Source organism: Lethenteron reissneri, chromosome 48 (genome assembly GCF_015708825.2).
Source record: "Lethenteron reissneri isolate LAM-NWPU_2019-01 chromosome 48, ASM1570882v1, whole genome shotgun sequence".
NCBI lineage: Eukaryota > Metazoa > Chordata > Hyperoartia > Petromyzontiformes > Petromyzontidae > Lethenteron > Lethenteron reissneri.
In genome coordinates, this window is record NC_083826.1 from 9,617,122 (window position 1) to 9,641,403 (window position 24,282).

The 24,282-nt window shown below is 51.6% G+C and overlaps 1 protein-coding gene across 3 annotated transcripts in view; it reads left to right on the plus strand.

Moving 5' to 3' along the window:
* The window catches only part of LOC133354740 (outer dense fiber protein 2-like), a 36,320-nt gene extending 12,120 nt beyond the window's left edge, over positions 1-24,200 (plus strand). For 2 of the 3 annotated variants that reach the window (XM_061571806.1, XM_061571807.1), the window contains 13 exons: positions 908-1,027; positions 2,111-2,185; positions 3,160-3,231; positions 3,715-3,831; positions 4,256-4,429; positions 6,476-6,585; positions 6,951-7,071; positions 8,381-8,491; positions 13,050-13,157; positions 14,147-14,283; positions 15,080-15,242; positions 20,125-20,250; positions 21,159-24,200. In XM_061571806.1, the coding sequence (XP_061427790.1) occupies positions 941-1,027; positions 2,111-2,185; positions 3,160-3,231; positions 3,715-3,831; positions 4,256-4,429; positions 6,476-6,585; positions 6,951-7,071; positions 8,381-8,491; positions 13,050-13,157; positions 14,147-14,283; positions 15,080-15,242; positions 20,125-20,250; positions 21,159-21,326 (1,569 nt within the window). In that variant the 5' untranslated portion in view covers positions 908-940 and the 3' untranslated portion in view covers positions 21,327-24,200. The remainder of the gene's footprint in view (positions 1-907; positions 1,028-2,110; positions 2,186-3,159; positions 3,232-3,714; positions 3,832-4,255; positions 4,430-6,475; positions 6,586-6,950; positions 7,072-8,380; positions 8,492-13,049; positions 13,158-14,146; positions 14,284-15,079; positions 15,243-20,124; positions 20,251-21,158) is intronic. The other variant, XM_061571808.1, reaches the window with a different exon arrangement.
* Positions 24,201-24,282: the final 82 nt, after the last annotated feature.

Genomic DNA, 24,282 nt, shown 5'->3' on the forward strand with positions numbered 1-24,282 from the left:
TCCCGGACTCGGGTGCCTTTCTGTTATCCGGTTTCCTTCCATCACCTGCATTCGCATTATTTCATGAGTTTAGAAATCTGCAAGTTGTTGGCGGGAGTAGAGACCAGGGTAGCTCGAAATTGTATCACAGTATTTTCAATTATTTGTGTGCCTGTAGATTTATACTATTGTGGTTTTACTCATTTATGCATTTATTAAATTATCCGTTTATTTAACCCATTGGATGAAGGCCTCCTTTATGCCGTGTCAATCGTGGGGATTGTTCGACCTTCACCCCGCTGGTCAGTGCGGGTTGGTGAAGACGGAGCCGAGGGCTGGTTCAGATGTCACTCGCCACCGACGTTATCCAGGGCCTGGAATCGAACTCGGGCTCGGGTAGCCGGGTTCATTGCGCCGTGCGCTAATCGCTGCTCCACTGCTACACCCCTTCAAACGTTTATTACCCAGAGATTCGCAAGCTTCACTAACGACCGCGGTGTCGTGTCACACGCGTAATTAGCGGGCGAGTCCGCGGGGGTGCTGATTAAACCGTTGCTACTGGAGCGTCCACCTGGCAACGTCAACACTCCTAAATCACCTTTTAGTTTACCGGCCTCTGTATGTATGTCTGTTTAATTTATTTCGTACCGCACGTAGCCAACCGTACTTAATCGCGCGGATAGCGAATCCAACTCGGGTAACCGGGATCGTATAGCAGTGGGCGTACCACTGCGCCACCGCCTCGCCCAAAACTGCTAGACAAGGCACTGTCTGACGCGCCGCTGAGCGGTTCGTTTATAAATCCACTTCATTGATCTTCATCGTCGAGCACGGTGACTGACGGGAACGTTTGCGGATTCGGCGAACCCTTTGTGGCACTGTTTTTTTTATTACTTACACCCCCCCTCCCCTCCCCGTGTGTCGGCAGGGAGGTGACTTGACTTTGGCAGAGGCGGCCAGGATGGAGGTCCTTCTGTGCAGTCTGTTGAGCGTGGAGGGCGCCTTTGGGGCCCTCTGCCCGCTGGCGCGCAAGCAGCAGGCCCGAGAGGTTCGTTCCACTCGCAAGGCCGCGGTTTTTGTTTTCCCGCGAGACATGCACAAACAGACTTTCATCCAGCGGTGGATTTACAAGGTGGTGGGATGATTATATTTGCAGCCCTTTGTCCATTTCGCTGGACGATGAAGGGCCCTCCCCTGTGTCCTATCGTGGAGCTTTGTTTGGGCAGACTTCACCGCATTGCTCAGTACCGGTTCGTGGAAGTTGGAGCCCAGGGCCGGTTCAGATACCACTCGCCACCGACGGTGTACCATGGTCTGGAATTGAACTCGGGTGGTCACGGCCAGAGCACAGTGTCAGCGACACGCTGTGCCACCGCTCCAATCCCTGCACTCTGCAATTTTCTTTTCACACCAAACTTGTTTCTAACCTAGACTCGCCCTCTAAAAACGAGGCTTGTAATCGTTAATGCCCTCTCGCCAGATAATCAATAGCCACTTCACTTTCTGATTGTTATGGATATTGTGAAATTAGTCGGTAGCTTTTCCACATATGCATATATGTATGTTGAACTTCTTTCGCACCGTACACAGCCATTCCTACTTATCGGAGGTGCGGGGGAAGGACAACAAACTAAACACAAAAAGCAGTTCTAAGTAGGTGAGTTTTCAATGTAGATGATTTAAAAGTGCATAGCTCCAGTGGCTTCCTAATATCGGAAGGATGAGCATTCCAGATGGCCACAGAAGCGCATCTGAAAGCGCGCAATGTAGTGAACTTAAATATAACATCATGGAAATCATAGCAGTCCATCAGTTGACATGATAAACTGTTAAAGTTAAAGACTAAAACTGTGCCTCGGAATATACCATTATGAATAGGTATTATGATTCTTAAACATCTGAAAGTGCATGATGCAGTGACTGTCTTTGTTCGATGGCTCGCCAAAGCCACCGCTGCGAAGATGACCGGAGTTTGCGTGACGGTCTATGCTCCTTGAGATCACGTAGGTTGACGACGATGAGACGAAGTCTGTGGTTTAACGTTCGTGCACTGATCCCATCTCTCCTGGCCTGTCTGCCACCTTGCCTCCCGACACTGCCCCTACTGCCGCTCGCCGCTCCCCCCACGCAGAAGGAAAAGTTGTGCCTGCGGGACGAGGAGACACTGCTGCTGAAGAAATTCACGCAGTCGCAACTCGACAACGAGGTGACGTCGGAACCGTTTCCATCTAAACTGAGGCCCGCTGCGTGATATACACAATACCCGCACCTCCGGTTAGCATGGTTGGCTACATACAATGCGAAATAAGTTTATCACGTTGGCTTTCGCGACCAATATCATCCATGATAGAGGTTTTTGGGTTAGATTGCGTTCTAACCCAAAACCTCTATTATGGGTGCGAAATAAGTTCGACATAAGTAGAAATACCCGCACCTCTGATTAGCATGGTTGGCTACATACGGTGCAAAATAAGTTCAACATACACACCTACCGCGCGCCCTCACAGTAATAACTGGAACGAATATGCCGGGGGAGGGGGCGTGTGACGTGCCGTCACGCGCCCAGCACAGTCCGAGTTTAGCGCCGTACAGCGACTGCTGTCGCGCCGGGTTGTGCGTCTCAGAATTGCGACCTCGCTCGTTTGCCTGTTCACCGGAAATTCTGCCGGTGCACAGTGAGCGGGGGGGGGGGGTGTCTCCTTACGAAATGAGCTGTGAGCAGCCGAACGGAGCCCGTGCCATCCAAACAAAACGCAAATAGGTCCCCCATTTATTTTGTTGCACGACGACGAGAGAATGACTTTGCGAGTGCTCGAGGTTGTTGCGCGTTCGGGGTATGACCGCGCGTTGGATGGCAGCGACCCGAGGCGCGATCCGAACCCGCGTCGCAGTGGTGCTAATTACCGCTAATGAACATTGCATTGAATATTCTTAGACTATGGAAAGCAAAATGAAATGCATTACGAGCTGTAAACGGCTAACTCTGGATTCTGGCTTCCCTGTGTCTCTGGCTTGGAGCGGTTTTACTGTGCTGGGGACATTGAATTAAGTGTCACCATTAACGACTTTAATTTTTTTTTAAGAAACTCCCTTCCTGTTAGTTTGATTTCACGACTCGCAGGATTGGGGTCATAGCCCGGACTTGACTTGTCACATGTCGTCTGTTTGCTTTGGGAGCAGAGGCTGTCGCAGCTTCTCCAGGAAAAACAAGCGGAGGTGCAGCACGTGACCACGCAGCTGGAGATGCAGAAGGTGAGGCTCCCCGAGGGGTCTCCCCTGGGCCCTGTCCCCTCGACCCCCATCCTCCTCCCACGCTCTTTGGGTTCCTTAACCACAGCTCCATTGTCTCTCCCTGTGGCGTTAGCCGCCTGTCTCCTCATCCTCCTCGTCCATGCCCTGCGTGCCTCTCTGTCGTCCAGTTCAACGACCTTACCCGCCCCGTCTGCTGATTCTCACCCTCCCTGTTTCCTTATCCTACTTTCCTACTGTCCTCCCCTTCCCAGTCCTCCCCATCCATCCTTCCTGTCTCTCCTGTCTCCCCATCCACCCCTCTCCTTTCCTCCTGTCCTACTCATCTCCCCAACGTCTCAATCTCACCTGTCCCCCATGTCCCTGTTTCTCCGTGCACCCGTGTCCACATTATCCTCTGTTCCTGTACCCCTCCCTCTCCATCCCCCCCGACCCTCGCCCGTCTGCATGTCTCCCCGTCTCCATTGTCCCCCCCCCCCCTTGCAGGACGGAGTGCGCGTGACCGCGTGGGAGTCGCGGGAGCTGGAGGGCGAGCGCGCTCGTCTCCAGCGGCAGCTGAGAAGCCGCGCGGCCGACGGGGACCGCATGGCGGTGCGCCTCGCCGTGAGTTGTCCCGCCCACTCGCTCGCCCCACCTGCCCGCCCACTCGCTCGCCCACTTACTCACCCGCTCGCTCCGCCTGCCCGCTCGCCCGCCCGCTCGCTCGGACGCAACTAAACAGCCGCGCCGCCGGGAGGATGGTCCGTCCATGAGCCAGAGCTATATTTGGTAGCGCTAGAAATAAATGAGAAATATTTTTATTGTTACATTACAGAGATGGAGAATGATTGAGAGGCGCAGGAAACCACAGAGCAGCGTCAAGGAAGCCAGAACCGGCGCCAGCGATCGCCCAAGCTCTGTGGTCCTATATTAGGCTACTTGGCCAACTCCAACATTAGGGGTACCATGCAAAGGCTCGGTTGCACCCTCATCCGTTTTCACCGACCCTCGACCCCCCCCCCCCCCCCCCCCCCCCATGCGCCACCAGGTTCTGCAGAAGTCCGTGTCGCGGCAGCGTGCCGAGGCGGGGCGCCTGCGGCGCGAGGTGGCGACGCGTGCCCGCGAGAGGGAGCCGCTCAAGGCAGCCGCGCGCTCCTACAAGCGGCGAGCGGAGCGCGGGGAACGCGACGCGCGGCAGCTGGGGACGCGGATACGGGAGACGGTACGCGCTCACTCGGGGGGGCGCCGGGGCACGTCGACACTCGCGGGACACGGGAACCGCTGGCGCTGACCGACCCGCGCGCGCGGCACGGCCGCGTTGGGGGGCGAACGTGGGATGAGCAGAAGTGATGGGGCCTGGTTACCCGGGCGGTGGTGGGAATGCACGTGGCGTGTATTAATCCGACGCTGTGAAAGGCAACGAGGGTTTGTGGATCACCGCACAAATGTTGTGAAACTTCCTTCCCGTGGGCGTGAAGGTGCCATACCCTGGCTCGCCAGGAGAAGGCAAGTACAGCACTAATGTGGACTCCACCTCTTCCGTCCGTATGGGATAGAGTGTTTCCCCCTCGCACGGGTGGGTTTCTGCAGCTGCTCCGGTTTCCTCCCATATGTATACACTCATTCATTGGTCGATAATACCTTAACATTTATATTCCTTGGTTCTTTCGGTAAAGTCACGTCAATAGAAAAAATTAAGTGAATAAAAAAATATCACGACAGTTTCGATCGCAACACAAGCGGTCGTCATTAGGAAAAGGGGTTAGCCTCTAAAGGCAAACTGTTTATAGGTTTGGAGATGGGCGTAGCCCACGTGTGTCAGCAGCAGCATGGGCGGGGCAGCAATGCCAATGCAGCAGCAATGCCAATGCAGCAGCAATGCCAAAAAATGACTGCACCCCGCTCCACCCACCACACTGCTGACGGTGGAGGTTGACTGACGAGAAAACACAAGTCAAGTCATGACCCAAAGTGGTTGATGACATCGTTCCAATGATTGCTGAGTCTATAACCTTCTTTTCGGTTAAAATTGTGTCTATATATGGATGGCTTCATGAACGAATCTTTGTTGATGGACAGTAGGCTTGCAAAGTACCATCGTCTTGGAGAAATTAATTTCGCGTGAGCCAGCCGCATTAAAATAATGCTCAGCCATGGCAGAAGAATTGGTCCTGCCGTGTTTCAAATCTGCCTTATATTCACGAACACGGTCCAGGGTAGGGTAGAAAGGAATAAATACGATTTTTTTCAATCAGCTTTTGAAGTAACCAATTAAGCCTTTCCCATTCCGATGACGTATACGTCACTACAGTTCTCTGCGGCGAATACAGTGGCTTTAAAAACAACGGCGCTACGCCTCTCAATAAACTAACCGCTTGCACATTCAGAGATTCAGTGGTGAACGGGACACCCACCCTGCAACTTGCAGACGTCTCGGAACGAGAAAGGGTTAATATAATTATAGTGGAGTTCGTGGGCATGACTGACAGGACACGTCGCCAGCTAACGATGGCGTGGCAGCCAAGTGCAACCCTTAAACACGGCCCAGGGAAGTGGATACCACAGAACTCCCTCTGAGGTCCCTTCAGGTGACATCTGATCACACCGGAAGGGGGCAGCATTGTGCCACCTTCTCTGCCACCGATAGTAATGTCCATAGCATGGCAGACGAAGCAATATATTTAATTATCATCGCTGCCATTCGGCGAAATTAAGTGCAGAACCAAATTAAGTGCGGTGGTGATTTGTTTTGAGTAATCATTGGCGACCGGGCTGAGAACATCAGCTCGCCACACCTGAGAACCTGGTTTCATCACAGGGCAGTAGCGGAAATCCGCATTCAAAAACCCAGGATTTCAGCGGTGCTGGCTTATAACGGTAAATATCTAAATTTAAAACTAATTTCTTTTAAAACTGCTTTCTGCGATAAATTTTTGTCCTTACCCCCACACCGCCGATTCGCAGAGTTGACTACGTACGGTGCGAAAGAAATCACTTCAAAATTATACAAATATAACGAAACTATTTTTACCAGGTAAGGCCCACGGAGCTCTAAATGTGGAGGGAAAAAGCAGAGGACCCAGAGAAAAATCCACGCGACCACGGGGAGAACATGCCAACTCCAAATATACAGGCGTCATCAGGGTCGAACTCGCGACGTCCTGTATACCAGGCGAGATAGTTAACTCATCACACACGAGCCACCTGGGTGCCGTCGGGATGATTGAAGCGTTTCGTGACACGTCGTTGTTGTTGTTTCTGCCGCCAGGAGGAGCGCTTGGTGGAGGCGTCGTCCGCGATGGGGAGCTGGCGCCGCCGGCACGACGAGGCGAAGCGGGAGAAGGCGGCGCTCGCGGCTCGCGCGGAGCTCCTCACCGAGTGCGTAGCCAGGGGACGTGGGGGGCATTGTAAACACGGTGCTGGGCAACGATAGATATCAATGCACCTGGCCTCTACTGCCCACATTGTACGGTTAATCACCCATCGGAGCACCAAACCAGGCTCGGGGCTGCTTGGACTGCGATAACCGACAAGATCGTGACCCGCTACCTCACTGGTCATTTCCCCAGCCCCTCCACACTTCGGGCCATTCCAGGGTTCACGGTCGGCAGGGACCAATCCCACGACGCCTCACGCCCCCGTGGTGCCAACGCACGCGGACCCCCCCTGACCTCCGTTCCTGAGCCTCCGTAGCTCAGCATGCCCCCTCTCTCGTCTCCCTCCCTCCCACGTGTTTTCTGAAGACGGATCGGGAGGCTGCAGGACGACGTGCGGGCTCTGGAGGAGTCTCCCTCGGGGCGGCAGGAGTTGGCGGCGCTGGCGGCCGAGCTGGCGCAGTTACACTCGGACAACGAGGCGCTGCAGGTGGCCGCCGCTGCTGTCGCGATGTCACAGTCGTGGGGGGCGGTGGGGAGGAGGGGGGATGATGTCACCGCCGAGTCTCGGTGCTTAGGGCAGGGGTGTGGAACCTATGGCCCATGGGTCAGACATGTCCCGTCACTTCATGCACTTTCAAATCTAGATTGAAAACTCGCTTCTTTAGAACGCTCGTTTGTGTTTAGTTGTCATTCCCCCGCACCTCCGATTAGCACAGTTGGCTACGTACGGTGCGAAAGTAGTTCAAAGCACATTCATACATGCAGGAAGGGATGCACACAGAGTCAAACATGGATCTGTAAAAATCAAGAAGAACTCCACATTCTCTCCTGGCAGTACCCCTGACTCAGGGTTCTCATACACCACCCCCGCCCTGGCTTTGGACGTCATGCTCGGCCAAGGAGCTCCGCCATCAACATTTAACTCGCACGCCTCAATCGCAGCCACGTGCACGGATCATCCGTTTGTCGCATCATTGCCCACCGTGCTGGGTGGTCGTTGACTTTCGTGGGCCGGTTTGCCACCCGCTACTTCGTCTGGCATGGCCCGTGGCCACCTGAAGCCGACTGCTTCCAAACGGCCTTCAGGACGGGCTTCACTGTGAGCACCGAAGCCGCACTAATCGGGTCCTGCAGGGGAGAATCTTTCGACCTGGCAAGGGCACTCTTCCTCGTTTCCGCTGCCACGCTCACGTCACTTCTGTCACGGCGAGGTTGCCTCTCGCCGTGACAGAGGAGGCGACTTTCGAGGAACTGCCAACAGAATCTAAAGTACAGCGATCTTCCCGAGTCAACGTACACTTACAAGGAATGTATTTTATTTAACATCGGTTTATGTTTCGTGGAAAACGTTTAGTATATCCATACGACACGGTTGCTTTTTGCTCTGATTTCTCTTCGCTTCATCGCTGTAACTTTATTAAATTTGTTTTGCGTTCGTCATTTCGGTGACCCCAGGGCTCACTGTTTGTAAATGAGACTCATGCTGGTCTGCGCGAGTCCCCACCTGATTTTAAACAAAATCGACTCAGATTGCCCCCAGAGCCTCCGCTGACACGTGCGATGGACGCCGCCACTTTAACACACAGTAGTAGTTGTAGGCGTTCGCGACAAATAATTAACCGTGATAAAGGGAGAGGGGGTATTTGGTTAGATTGCGTAAATATAAATGTGTCGTTATAAACCCGCCACTACCCGATGTAGCCATTTAGTGAGGTTTGTCACGTAAAAAAAATGCGCCAATTCGTCACCAGTTCAGCAACACCCGGTGAGGTTTGTGACGTGGCCGTCTGGCGCAGGTGTCGCTGCGAGAGACGGAACGGAGGGAGAGTCGGCGGCAGGAGGAGGTGGAGGCACTGAAGAGCGCCCTGCGCCAGCAAGGCGACTCTGCCAGCCAGCTCAAGCAGCAGGTCGCGCGACTCCACGAATCGCAATTGATGACGACGACGTTGACGATGTTGATGGCAATAAAGTAGCAATGAATCGACCAAAACAACAAATGAACGCCCGTGGCTGAATCTAAACAAATTTATTTGACCAGGTAAGGCCGACTGAGCTATACGGCTCTTTTTCAGAAGCTACCGAGCCACAAATTGGGTCATCGTGTGGAAATTTATATCAGCCAAATACTCTAAACACGTGTTTCTAAATGTGGAGGAAAAACGGGAGGACCTCGAGAAATATCCACGTGACCACGGGGAGAGAGACACGCAAACTCCAAATATACAGCAGCAGGCGTCAGGGTCGGGATCGACCTCCTGTATACCAGGCGAGGGGGTAAACATCTCGTCACCGGCAATGCGCCCGGTCTCATCAGATCTCGGAAGCTAAGCAGGTTTGAGCTTGGATCGCGCTTGAATCGGTGGCCACCGTGGGCACTGGACAGGCTCTTGTAGTCGATGTGAACAGCAGAGAGCGGTGCAGAGAAATCCATTGCTTTGTGCTTCTCGCACCCTTCACCAACCCATATTGACCAGCGTAGTGAAGTATGGCCAAATGTCTATTGCAGCATGCAAGGCACTGGGAGGCACTCATCCAGCAGCGGATTTACATGTTACGTGTACAATAAAATAATTGCAACCAAAATAAAATGCAACAAATAAATGTTCGTGTTAATATGCCTTCAAATGTACGAGTAAATATACCTGGGGACCCTCCTGTTGATGTTATTACTTTATCAAATTACTATTCGCACGGCCAATTGCTGGGCGGGGTAAAAGTATGAACACAATGGGGTTTTATTTCGATTTAAAGCTTTCGTGACTGCAGGGATTCATCTTCTTGGTTCTTTCGGTAAAGTCACGTAGAAGGGAAGTAATAAAATAATAAAAATAAAACATAATAAAACAATTCTCACGACGTTTCGGCCACAACGCAAGCAGCTGTCCTCAGGTGAAAACCAGGTCCGTCGAGGCGACAGAGTCTGAATGAAACAGCACACGAGCTTGGAGCATATATATAAGCTGGGCGCATTGACAAAGGAATTTGCATATCAAAAGGAATTTAGCATATTTATGGGAAATGCAGGAATGTGATTAGTACTGCATATGCATGTGCATTATGCAGGATTAACAACATCAAAGGGAGCTGCAGTTACTGCTGCTGCTGCAGTTGCTGCTGCTGCTGCTGCAGTTGCTGCTGCTGCAGTTGCTGCTGCTGCTGCTGCAGTTGCTGCTGCTGCTGCAGTTGCTGCTGCTGCTGCACTTGCTGCTGCTGCTGCTGCACTTGCTGCTGCTGCTGCAGTTGCTGCCTTATCCATTTTAATATAACACTATGTATTATTCTACCCACCCTAATGTGTATCACACTGCTATATGTTTACTATACAATTACGACACCATACATTACTCTGCACACTGCACCATGCCAGTGAGTGGAACGCGGTCTGAAAGTCACCGTAAACGTGAACACAATCAGTTAAGATCCGAAATGGTTTATTACGTCCTTCCAATGATTGCTAAGCCAGAATCCATCTTCTCGGTTGAAATTGTCTCTGTGTTTGTATATGTATATGTGGATCGCCTCATGAACGAATCTCTCATGATAGCCAGATGGCTTGCAGAGAACCTCTGTCTTGGAGAAGTCAATGTCATGTGAGCCCACTGAATTGTAACAGTGATCTGCCACGGCTGAGGTGTTTGTCCTACCGTGTTTCAGGTCTGCCTTATGTTCACGGATGCGGTCCGAGACATGTCGTTTGGTTTCTCCAATGTAACTGCTACCACAGAGGCAACTTAGTTTGTAGACGCCAGGGGACTGTATGTCTGGAACCACATCTTTTACAGACGGGACCAGATCACGGATTTTATGTACTGTGTTGAATCGGACCTGGATCTTGTGTTTAATCAGGATTTTGGAGATCTTTTTTGTGACCCCAGCAATGTAGGGTAAGGTGATGGTCTTGAAAGGCTCCTCAACAGGATCCTTCTTGATGGTTGGAGTGATGGCTTTGCGGATTGTGTAGTCGGAGTAACCATTAGCCTTAAGAGCTTGGCGTACGTGTTTGAGTTCACTGGAAATGTGTTCATGGTCGGAGATGCATTGGGCTCTATGATATAGAGTCTTGATGAGGGAATTCTTCTGGGATGGATGGTGGTGGGAATCCGGTTTTAGATAAGCATCCGTGTGGGTGGCTTTCCTGTAGACAGAGTGGCTCATTGAACCATCAGGTCTCCTTTTGATTAGGACATCCAAAAAGGGTAGCTTGCCATCATCATTTCTGCTTCAACCGCATTAATTGATCAGACCAAACAGTTCTCGTTGAAACCTTCTGCAGCCAGGCCACCAAGATTGTACGGCTTGCCAAAGATACATAAAGAAGATACACCTCTTCGTCCCATTGTCTCTACTATCAACTCCCCCACTTACAAACTGGCTCGTTTTTTGTCCGAAATCCTACGGCCTTTCACTGGAAAAACCACCTCTGCAGTACTAAACTCTACTGACCTGGTATCGACAATCAAGGGGATTGCCCTGTCCCCAGACGACCTGCTTGTCAGTTTTGATGTGGTTTCCTTGTTCACCAAGGTGCCTGTGCCTGACACCATCGCAATCATTGAAGACTTGGTTCATCAAGGACTGAATGCTGGGGTATCCCCCCTGGTGAGACACTGCTTAACCAATACATACTTCACCTGGAATGGAACCTTCTACAAGCAAATTGAGGGCACCCCAATGGGCTCCCCCCTATCTCCGGTTGTAGCCAACATCTTCATGGAGAAATTTGAGACGGACGCCATCCAGACTGCCACTCTACGCCCGACCTTATGGAAGAGGTACGTAGACGACACTTTTGTCATCTGGCCACATGGCCGGCCTGCTCTAGACCAATTTCTCGACCACATCAATTCCATACACCCAGCCATCAGATTCACCATGGAAGTCGAAAATGATGGCAAGCTACCCTTTTTGGATGTCCTAATAAAAAGGAGACCTGATGGTTCAATGAGCCACTCTGTCTACAGGAAAGCCACCCACACGGATGCTTATCTAAAACCGGATTCCCACCACCATCCATCCCAGAAGAATTCCCTCATCAAGACTCTATATCATAGAGCCCAATGCATCTCCGACCATGAACACATTTCCAGTGAACTCAAACACGTACGCCAAGCTCTTAAGGCTAATGGTTACTCCGACTACACAATCCGCAAAGCCATCACTCCAACCATCAAGAAGGATCCTGTTGAGGAGCCTTTCAAGACCATCACCTTACCCTACATTGCTGGGGTCACAAAAAAGATCTCCAAAATCCTGATTAAACACAAGATCCAGGTCCGATTCAACACAGTACATAAAATCCGTGATCTGGTCCCGTCTGTAAAAGATGTGGTTCCAGACATACAGTCCCCTGGCGTCTACAAACTAAGTTGCCTCTGTGGTAGCAGTTACATTGGAGAAACCAAACGACATGTCTCGGACCGCATCCGTGAACATAAGGCAGACCTGAAACACGGTAGGACAAACACCTCAGCCGTGGCAGATCACTGTTACAATTCAGTGGGCTCACATGACATTGACTTCTCCAAGACAGAGGTTCTCTGCAAGCCATCTGGCTATCATGAGAGATTCGTTCATGAGGCGATCCACATATACAAACACAGAGACAATTTCAACCGAGAAGATGGATTCTGGCTTAGCAATCATTGGAAGGACGTAATAAACCATTTCGGATCTTAACTGATTGTGTTCACGTTTACGGTGACTTTCAGACCGCGTTCCACTCACTGGCATGGTGCAGTGTGCAGAGTAATGTATGGTGTCGTAATTGTATAGTAAACATATAGCAGTGTGATACACATTAGGGTGGGTAGAATAATACATAGTGTTATATTAAAATGGATAAGGCAGCAACTGCAGCAGCAGCAAGTGCAGCAGCAGCAGCAGCAACTGCAGCAGCAGCAGCAACTGCAGCAGCAGCAACTGCAGCAGCAGCAACTGCAGCAGCAGCAGCAACTGCAGCAGCAGCAGCAACTGCAGCAGCAGCAGCAACTGCAGCAGCAGCAGCAACTGCAGCTCCCTTTGATGTTGTTAATCCTGCATAATGCACATGCATATGCAGTACTAATCACATTCCTGCATTTCCCATAAATATGCTAAATTCCTTTTGATATGCAAATTCCTTTGTCAATGCGCCCAGCTTATATATATGCTCCAAGCTCGTGTGCTGTTTCATTCAGACTCTGTCGCCTCGACGGACCTGGTTTTCACCTGAGGACGGCTGCTTGCGTTGTGGCCGAAACGTCGTGAGAATTGTTTTATTATGTTTTATTTTTATTATTTTATTACTTCCCTTCTACGTGACTTTACCGAAAGAACCAAGAAAAAAAACAATGGGGTTTTATTTCTTTTGAGGATAATCGGGCAACGTGATTGATGCCATTCATTGCTTGCCGAGTCTCGTTAAGGGAGAGAGGAAACGGTGATGCATTTGCAATGTTTGGGGTTGTGATGGTGAATCTGTTTCAGGTGGACGCGGTTCGTGATGAGGCCGAGGTCGCCCGTGCCAAACTGGAGTCTCTGGAGGCTGAAAATCATCGGCTGCAGCAGCAGCAGCAGCTCACGGAAGCAGTGGAGGTGCCAGCTTTGCCCTTGCTCATCAGCACCAACCAGCCACTCCAATATCGACAGTCGTAGTTAATAGCCCCGAGTGATGGCACGTGCCTGTAACACAGCCCTTTGTAGGCAAGGGTTGGGGGATCGCATCGCGTGGTGCATTCCCCAATCTGCTACGAGGTGGACAGGCAGGACCGCACAGATGGGTTCGATCTTTGAATGCTTTCTCCCTCGTACGCACACGGGTCTTTGTCGCGCGCAAAACGTAGCGTCGATAACGAATCGGGGCCAACCATTTCGACGCAGGACCCTCCTGGAACGATGCCTTGAGACTCGCGAAAAGCGTTGCAACCGCGGCGTGGGTTTCCCCCCCGCCCCCACCGATTGAGTTTTGGGGTTGTGCCGACGCGTCGTTTGTAACCGCGTACGACGTTTCGCTCCGCGTAGCTGGGCGGAGCGACTTCACTCGGGTCCAGAGTAGTCAAGAAGCTCCCCGGCAAGTGGAGCAAAACAGCCGCTGCGTCTATCCTCACCGAGCACCGGGTGGACAAACGGGCTGCTGGTGATGCCGCTGTTGAGGCCGATGGCGCCGGTGCCATTTTAATGAACCTCTCGCGCTGGTCCTCCGAGCCACGACCGCCTGCATTAGTGACTCACTCTCATTATTGTTTGTCGTTGTCACTGACCTAGGAAAGTCTCTGAGTTTAAAAACTTTTTTTTCTCACGGGGGTTCTGCCAAGTTTTTTTGCAGTCGAGGGCGACGTTGCTACATTGATTCCCAATTTAATAATTTACGGGTAATTCTAGTTTTATTTAATTTTTTACCTACGTGACTTTACCGAAAAAAGCAACGAGTATAATTTACGGGTAATCTTTCACAATCGGGATGTTTTGCCAATACAAGTTACATTCTACGTTGTTTTTTTCGTCCACTGTGGGAGAAAACCCACGTGGATCAGAAGAACAAAATCCACGCAGAGAGGCACCCGAGTCGGAAATTGAACCCCCAGGCCCTTCTTACCGTGAGGCAGATGGCGCCGCAAGAAGGGGCGTCACAGGGCGGGGACGTTGCTGCCGGCGCCGCGAGGGTGCGCAGGCTGCGGGCCGAGGGGGAGCAGCTGCAGGGCCTCGCTGAGGAGCTGGGGAGGTGAGAGCCACGGGGTGGGGGGGGGGGGGGGTGGGGAGGTAGTTAACATCTTGTTACCGTGGCGGCGCTTTGTCAGCGCCGCCACGGTAACAAGATGTTAACTACCTCGCCTGGTATACAACGGGAGGGTCATGGGTCCGATCCCGACCCAGACGTCTCCTGTATATTTGGAGTTTGCGTGTTCTGTCTACCCGTGGTTACGTGGATTTTTGTCCGGGTCCTCCGGTTTTTCTCTTCACATTTAACATTGAAATGGTTTACAGTATTTGGCTGCTATACATTTCCACATGATAGGCCACTTCGTTCGGCTATCATTTGTGGCTGGGTCACTTTTGAAAAAGCAGCGATATACTGTAGCTCAGTGGGCCTGACCTGGTAAAATAAAATAGTTTAGTTCAATAGTTTGACTTTGTTCATCACCACTCACAGGCATATAATAAATTGTTAAGGCGACATGTAAATCGAGATTACTGTATTTTGCATTGTATCATCTCCAAGGTTCCAGTGACTTGCAGACAACAAGTTCAAAGCGAGCGCCCTCACCGTCATTCTCGTTATCGTCACCATCGCCGTGGTTCTTGTTGTCTCTTTAGGAAGCCGCTGGAGCTATTTTACTTTTGAATCAAGATTTTTTCATCTGATTTCTTTATAACCGATATTTGTGTGTTAGTTTGTTGTCCTTCCCCCGCACCTCCGATTAGTACGGTTTCGTTACATACGGTGCGAAAGAAGTTCAACAAACATCCACACGCACGCACGTGCGTTATCATCACCGCTGTGTCCGCTGTGTCGCCAGCGAGGCTCTGGAGGCGGAGCGCCACGTCTCAGCGCTGGCTCGCACGCTGGACGAGCGCACGGCGGCGCTGGCTCAGGAGGAGGCTCGGAGCCGCGAGGCCGAGGCTCGGCTCGGCAGCCTGCAGCGCCAGCTCCGCACGGCGCGCGAGCGAGCGGACGTGCAGGTGAGGGGGGGGGGCAGGTGAGGGGGGGGGCAGCCTCCACCGCTCGGCCTGTCGCCAATTGCCCTCTCGGCCTTTCAGAATTCGCTCCCTCCCTTCCCGAGTTGATCACTCGTCACCGTTCATCGGGCACACACCCATGTCGGTCTTGGGAACCCGTTGTCATCACTTGCAAGCTGCGTGGATTGAATCCTAGGTTCTATATTTCGTGTATATGTAATGCGGGCGTAAATGGGCGGGGCGGATATGACGATCCGAGAGGGAGGAGTCAGGGTGACGTGGGGGAGAAGTTATAGCGGGGAGACAGGAAGCTATCTGGGGTCAGTCGGGGGAGTGAAGGGTGGTGAACACGTTGGGTGGTCGCCGTGCCTCAGCCTGGTGGCTGAGGGGCTCATGACGGCGCCAGCCAGCGGGGTGGAAGAGAGAGTGGAGGATTGAGGTTGGAAATGGCGAGATAGCCATAGAGGCCACGAAGGGCTGACATTGGGAGGTGGCGAGATCGCCACGCACGGAGGAACAGGGAGCAGCGATGGAGCTGCTGGGGGAGCAGCCAGAGGGCTGTACCAAGAGAGCCTGCAGCGGAGCTGCAGGAGCGTGGAAGGCTACGGGAGCGAAGGCAGATGTGGGGCTGCCAGGGAGAGAGTCTCAGGAGGAGTGCCGTGTGGGAAGGAGAACGCGAACCCCAAATAAAGGACACGGAGTCAGCGAGAAGTGTCTGAGTCCTTTTATTACACTGGTGTCAGAAGTGAAACGGCATCTCAAAACACCTGAGAGAAAGAAGAAAAAAAAAAAAAATATTCCTGCTACATCATCCGACGACGACGACCTTCCTCAGACAGTGGACCTGCCTGCGATGGAAGAGGTGATCCGTTTTGGAACGAGTACGGGTCCGGGTGAGCAAGGTGTCGCCGCGTCGGTGGACCTGTCTGTGCCGGAGGACGCCAACTTACGATGGAGACAGATGGTGATGCAGATGGGGACCTTGAAAATCGTGCTGGCGCGACTGTGTGAGTTCACCACGCCGAGGACGACGTCGGGGAGGCCCGGTGGTGATCCGCAGGCCTCTGCCTTTCCTGCGCTGCCAGCGCCATTGCCACGTGGCACGAAGACGCCATCTTGGGCGTGGCAGGGGAGAAAAGGCGGGAAGCCGCCATCTTGTCTTCACCGCGGCGGGAGGACGCCGCCATCTTCAACATCGCGGCGGAGAGGCAGCCTTGCGCTGCCATCTGGAGGTGCCACGGGGTGAGCAGCCTGCTGTGAGCTGCTGTTTTTCGAGGGGGTGCTGCGAGGAGAAGACGCCGATGCTGCAGCTGCTGGGGCGGGAGCTTCCCGTCCTGGCTCGGGTGCGTGACAACGGAGCCGTCAAGTCGCCGAACGAGTTCTGCGAGGCGTCTCAAGTTGCCACCCTGCCGTCCTCTTCTTGCTGCAGCCCCGGGCGAGTCATAACGATACGCACCCGGCCTTAACACACACCTCACTCATCTTTCGAGGGCCGGGGGGCTATTTTGGGTTTCTCTTATGACTCGATTGTGCGGAGCGCGGTTCGGACTGTGTGTATGTGTGTGTAATAACGATGAACGCGCTATCTGCTTGTTGCTTGGTGTCAATAAGTGTGTGCGTGTGTTGAGAATGGACGGAGAGTCTGCTGTAGTTGCTGAGTGTCAAATTGTGTGTGTGGGCTGCTGCGTGGAGTTGTTATCTTGATGGTGAAGTTAATTATTAACTTGGGAGCGTCGGGTATCTTGCGCTGTATTATTTGTGGGCTACCTTGTGCGATGGGCTTAATTGGAAAAAAATATATATATTTTTTTGTGTATTGTGCTGCGAGGTGCTGTGTGCGATGTGATTGTTGCAAGAGAGAGAATAATTGTGTTGTTGCTGCAAAGTTACGACAGGATTAATGGTGTGTTGGTTGCCTGCAGATCTGCTTGCTATTGTGCTTAAATGTACGCGTGTGATCGCGATATGCTGATTGCATGTGCTGTTATACCGTTCTGTATGGTTATGGGGTGCGATGCAGTGGTTGACTATTGGAATTGAGATTGTTATTATATTGTGCGTACCTGTTGGAAATTGGTAACAAATTCGAGGGGGACCCTAAAATTCGGTTGTATTGGTGTTGTGCACACGAGATTTCGTGTATATTATGGGTAATTGCGCTTTTTGAGAGAGAGAGCGCGCTTTGAGGGTGCGTGATGACGCCGTTGTGGGTGTCTCAAAGGTTAATGCTAATGGGACCGTAAATTGGCGCCAAGTGGCGTCGCGTATTCGGTTGATCGCATGCAGCCACGAGTTGCTTGGCGAGTTGGGTTGTGTAACTAATGTGGTTGGTAAAATATTGGTTAAAAATTCCACGATATGACAGCTGTGCGCAGCAAGCTGGGGCTGTGCGTCTATCGTTGGTGGGGTTGTTATAACGTGACGGGGGATGCGTCTTGTGACCCCCAGCTAAGGGAAGCTGGGGTGCACGAATGGAGAAAACTGGCCACGTGTTCGCACGTTGGGCCGCCATTTTGCGCGCACGCGGGGTATGGCGACGATGCGCTTTGCGGAAAGGGCCGCCATTTTGAGTGCGCGCGAGATATTGCGCGAACGCGCTGGGCAAAGGGGGCCGCCATTTTGAGCGCGCGGGAAAAACCGGGGTGGGGCAAATATTCCATCTGTTATGCCTGCCATTGTTGATTGGGTGATGCACGAGTTGTGGTCACATCGGGCTATGGCTGATGGCTGACCTGACAGCCCGGAGGCGAAACCTCCGTGGTATGTCTTAAACTAATGGGCCATGTGCTCATATGGCTCGGGGAGTCATGGTTCAGTTGTGCGGTGGCAGACTGAACCTGGTGTGCCGGGGGCTCACGGGATCTGGGTTAGGGTGTTATTGTCTCTATAAGAGAACATTGCCCCGTGGGGGGAGTACAGGGGGTCTGGCATTGCCGGGGGATGAACCTTCCCTGGGCTATAAAGCATCGGACTATACGAGGCTGGTGTGTGTCCATCTCTGATGGGATAGTAAGGGAGGAGCGTGGCCGAGTTGCTGCTCATCCCCGAAATTGCACTAGCTGAGAGTATGGTCAGTGGATGTTGCTGTGGGTTGACGACCACGGTGGGGGTTAGGGCGAGTTAAACGTTACCGCTGGGGAGCGTGGCTCTCTCCACGCGAGGGTGTGTGATTAGGTGTTTTGTTGGGTTGCTGAGAGTGACCGTGGGTACATGCTGTGTACGTGCGATGTCTGTGCTGGTCCTCAAGGGAGGACTGCTGGTGGGCAAGAGCAGGAAATTTTGTTGTTGTTGTTGTTACGTGTAAATAATATTGTTGTTAAAATGTAAATACTGGGGCATCCATTGCGTTTATTTTGGGTATTTATGGGGAGTTTTTTTTAAGCGGGCCGGATTTACATCATCTCCACTACCCTGGGGCCGGGTGGCTGTCGTGTACGACATGCGGATGTGCGTTGTTGTGCTGTGCCTCAGGGGATTGGATTCTCCTTCTCGTCACAGATTCTTCAGCTCCCGTCGCACTGGGTGTTACCTGGTGTGCTAGCTGGATGAGGACTTGAAGGAGCAATTGAGCGCCGTTCGTCATTCTGCTCTACCACTTGCTCTTTGACGTTGGACTTGAGCCGAGCGGATGGAACTGCAACATGGACACGCACTAAAACATCACATTCTGGGTTGTGCGCGTTGGCCGTTCTTGCGTGTCAGTTGCCGTTGTTGTTCATTGTGCCATTCTTATTCTTGTTGTTGTTGTGCGGAGGACAGGCCGGTGTTCTGTTCCAGTTCCTGATACCTCCCCTTTCGTTGCTTGTGTTGTTGTTGTTATAATCTCCGTTGTGTCTGGGGGACTCCTGATTGTGATGCCTTCGCCCGCATTATTTTGTTCTGTTTCAGCCGAGGACGGCTGGGATTTTCTCTACGGGGGAGGGTAGTGTAATGCGGGCGTAAATGGGCGGGGCGGATATGACGATCCGAGAGGGAGGAGTCAGGGTGACGTGGGGGAGAAGTTATAGCGGGGAGACAGGAAGCTATCTGGGGTCAGTCGGGGGAGTGAAGGGTGGTGAACACGTTGGGTGGTCGCCGTGCCTCAGCCTGGTGGCTGAGGGGCTCATGACGGCGCCAGCCAGCGGGGTGGAAGAGAGAGTGGAGGATTGAGGTTGGAAATGGCGAGATAGCCATAGAGGCCACGAAGGGCTGACATTGGGAGGTGGCGAGATCGCCACGCACGGAGGAACAGGGAGCAGCGATGGAGCTGCTGGGGGAGCAGCCAGAGGGCTGTACCAAGAGAGCCTGCAGCGGAGCTGCAGGAGCGTGGAAGGCTACGGGAGCGAAGGCAGATGTGGGGCTGCCAGGGAGAGAGTCTCAGGAGGAGTGCCGTGTGGGAAGGAGAACGCGAACCCCAAATAAAGGACACGGAGTCAGCGAGAAGTGTCTGAGTCCTTTTATTACATATATATAACACTATCAGAGACATTAGCTGTTGACAAACAAACGAGTAGGCTGGGGTGGGGGACACGTCATCATGGCTTGCAGCAGGGATGAAGTGCGGTGGTCGAGACTAAGGATGGAGTTGGCAGCCAAACGCGCCCGAGAAGAGGTCGTCCCATTGAAGGCGGTGATGGAGAGGATGAGACCACCATCAGCTCTTGCGTGGTTGTCAAACAAAAACATCCAAGTGATGCTTCTACTGTTTTCTACCGTCTATGGGGAAACGTGGTCCGATTTACGATGGCGTTTCCAGCAACGCATCGTGTAGTAAGAGCGGCTACCCGCCTATACTTTATTTTCCATCTGTAATGTTGCTGACGCAGATCACCTTTGCAAATAAGACTATACCCTGGTCTCTGCAAGTTCTCCCCGAGGTTAAACAAAATAAACTTGACCTCGTCAGGTGACCCAGGCACGCGAGCAGGAGGCCCAAGCCGAGCGGACCGCTGAGGGCCACGTGTCCGAGCTGAGAGCCGAGCTGCGGAGAGCACAAACCCAACTCGACCGCCTGCAGCGCTCGGCCCAGCAGGTACCAAGCATTGACACCCACCACGATGGAGACGACGACGATGACGGAAGGAGGGAGAACGGAGTTTGCACTGCCGAGGTCCTCGGTTCGAACCCGGGCTTCGTCCACCTGCGACTAAGCCAGGTTCTCAAATGCAAGGGAGTCGATGGTCTCAGCCTGGTCACCAACAATTCCCGTGTAGCGTTCTGGCGTTCTCCAGGTGGCTGCTGGCTGATGACAGCGCTGGCTGATGGCAGCGCTTGCCCCAGTCTGGCAAGGGCTACTGGCTGCATGGGGGGGGGGATCTTTGTAGTCGTTTGGCCACAAGTCAGACCAGACCTGCGATTCCATCAAATGGGAGATGGAGTTGGTGAATTGTCTTGAAATAAATTCTTGGAAAATTCCCACCTAATTAGGTGGCCAGAAGACAGTATAGCAAGTAGCCTGTGAGCCAATCTGCATGGGAGTTGTTGTTGTCGTCCCTTTTTCCTAGCACATGCAAAATACTTAGCAACAATTTGCCAAAAAAGGTTAGGCGCTCACTCACAACCCTCGCCCCAACAATCTGTGAATTTATGTTGAACTTCTTTCGCACCGTATGTAGCCAACCGTGCTGACATGCAGGAGGACAACAAACTAAACGCAAAAACCAGTTCTAAAGAAAGGGGTTTTGAATATAGATGATTTAAAAGTGCATAGCTCTAGTGGCTTCCTGATTTCAGAAGGAAGAGCGTTCCAGACGGCTGCAGAAGCGGATCTGAAAGCGCGTGATGCGGTGACCGTTTTTGTTCGATGTGCCAGCCAAAAGCCGCTGCTGCTGCTGCGAGGATAGCCGGAGTTTGCGTGTTGATGATTTATGCTGCTTGACGAGACCAGCGTGGTATTGTGGGGGGAACTGTCTTGTTATCTTTGCGTGCGTGCGAGCTCAGGCGGAGCGCGATCGGGAGAGGGCGGTGGAGGAAGCAACGTCGCGGCTGAAGCGATCTCACGACGGGACGGGCTCCCTGCAGAACTACGTCAGCTTCCTGCGCGGCTCGTACGAGCGGGTGTTCGGAGGCAGCCTCGCCATGCCCGTGCCGCCACTCTCCCCCGTGTGACATCAAGGAAGAAGAAAATATCACGCATACGCACGGATTTTGTAATGCTTTCCAAGAGCGCCCGTTGGTCCTCGTAAGTATTTAAGTAGCGATACTTATCATCCGCTCCTGGATGATGTCACATGCAATTATGTCATTGCCTTGGCAGCCAAAAGACAATCCTCTTGGAATTGTTTTTTTTCCAGGTTATGGGGAAACCTTTTGATCAATTTGGCCGTTCTTCTCTTGGTAAGCTCCGAATAGCAACACAACTTTCATTCGGATAGCATCTTGACGGGGTTTATGTGGGCGCACCTCCCACCCGACCCTCTAGACAAACAGCAGACGGAGGGAATGCAAGAATGCTTTCAACCTCTGGGAAAGTGTTCAACAGAAAAAAGGTTGCGAAGTTGAATTGCGAGCCGAGAAATGTTCCTTGGTAACGCTGCCCCGCCGAGATGCTGAAAGACGTTCGTGCATGATTTCTGTCCACCCAGAACGAGGGGGTGGGGGGAGGTACATCGATGCAGCATAACACGCGGGGCCTCATACACCGGTCCTCATAGAACAGTCTAAAAATCCAAATTTGAACTGACGTTCGTCTTCCGACTGTTTCGACATCACGAGAACCGATTTTGACGCACCACCACCTACCCCCAAGATTTTCTGACTGGGCATGCGAATCACGGGAAAATAAATAATTGTTGCGGTGTACCGCCAGTACGTTCGAATGTGCAAACAAGATTTGGTCCCAACACTACCCATCAACTTCTGCACTAATTATTAACGTTATTTAAATACTTACGAAAACAAACCCATTAAATAATCCCTTCGCGTTTGCACGATTTTCCATAATTTGCTTCGGTTATTATTATTCACAACCCCCTCAAGTCGATTCACGACTGAAGGTGTCCTTAGGCCGCGTCGGCCATTGGAGTCGTCTGGCCCCACTTCAGCACGCTGGTCAGTGTGGGTTGGCAAAAGACGGTGGGTGGGGGGTGCGGTATCAGGGCTCGTTCGGATACCACCACCACCGATGTGAGCCGTGGCTGGGAATCAAACTCAGGTTGTTGGGTTCATAGCGCAGTGCTCAAACCACTGTGCCGGTCCTCCGCGGTTGTTCAATGCTTAATGGTACTTTGTGGTGCCATAGTTTTAATTAAGAAACCCAGTGATGTGCCTTTTATGTACGTGTGCAGCCATAAGTGAAAACATGCAATGTACTTTACCGATCTCAGGGTGTTTTAGTGGGGACAGCTCATTGATGGCTCCTCAAGTAATGTACATGATTTGATGGCGATGCTGTGATTGGCGTCTGTTAAGTTTACAAATAATCGGTTTGACTTCTGTGTGTAATGTATGGAGTACTGCTGTGTCGGTGTAGATGTGTTTATCAGCTTGTACTGTGCTACAAATTTAGAAGCTCCTGAAACTTCGGACCAGGTGGTGAACAACCGAACTTGAAAACCTTCAAGTTCGGTTCGTATGTGATTCGTATGTGATTTTACAATATTTACATGTTCATATATTTAACTTTACTGAGATTTGTGTGTCACTTATATGAAGGGCTATTGCAAAATGAGCAATTGCAGACTTATCATGCATTGTTTTAGTATAGTGGATTTAATGATTTGGATTTTTAAAAAATTGTCGACACTGGGACCAAAAGTCAGTGGAGAACACAACCCTGAACATATTTATGAACCACGTGAGTCCGTGCCAAAACCAGAAGCATAATATTGGCATCTCGCAATGAACTCTTGTTAACTTAATCCAGGAAAGGTTCGTCAAGTCCCAAGACTTTCAGGAGGTTCATGCCAAGATTTTGCAAGAGGGGAGCAATGTTTGCTCTATGTAATCCCAATGAAATAATTTGCAGGTAATTTTCCGAATTGGAATGTTTTGCCAATTCCGGTAAAGTTTGGATTTTTTTTTAGCAAAAGGTCATGGAAAAACCCACATGCAGGGCAGGGGTACAACAGTCGACCTCCACACAATCGCGAAGCTAACCCGGTGTTACCTTTGCACCACATCCGTTCAGGTGTACCTGCCAGCTGCAATTCCTGATGTGTGCTGGGGCCTGGTTTTGAATCCAGGGCAGCGGATTCATTTACATTCTCTGTCGAGATGAGTGAGCGGTGTTTTCAAAGTGTGCCATCAGCCTCTCATTTCAAGATCTTCTAGCCCGTGTTTGTTTTTACCGTTCAATATGCAGGAAAACATGGTTCATGGTTCGCATAAAAACGCTTTCAGAATAATTTCTGCACAAACTGAAAGTTCCAAATAAAAATTCATGAAAATGTATATTTCCGTTTTCCTTACATTTATATTCAAAGGAATAAGCATAAGAAATGTTAATGCGAAAACCAACCCATTGTGATTAATGGTGCTGGATAGATCAATGAACGATGCTATGAAAAATAATAAGGTTTACCCTTTCTGGCAATAAAACAGGTGTTAACATGTTTAAACACCAAATTGAAACCTTTTTCAAGGAGTCAATTCTGCATAAACCACACGTGCTGTTTGGTGAACATGCAAACTGCTAATATATGCATGATTTGAAACTGATTGGCCTACACCAGACAGCCTTCTTTACGGCCAAGTCTCACCGGTGTTAGACAAGAGAACGGCAAAAGGCGAACAGCACAAAGACAAGGCACATACAAGATCATTTAGAGCTCGGGTTGAGGCGCTCTATCACGGGACCTTATTGCCAGTATGCGTGTTCACCACAAAAGTACGTGTGGTGAATGAGGACTTGATTCCTTACAAAAGGCTTCACACCTGTGTAGTGACTTGTGGCGTCACTACCAGGTGGACACACACACATGACGTCATCCCGTCTGGGAGCGGGAATGACGTCACGACTGGGTGAGGGCCCCGGGGGTTGAGGCCGTGGCACTGAGTGAACTCGGCTGGACACGTGACCGGATCAAGGTGGGGACCGGGGGCACCTTGGGGGGCCACGTGGACA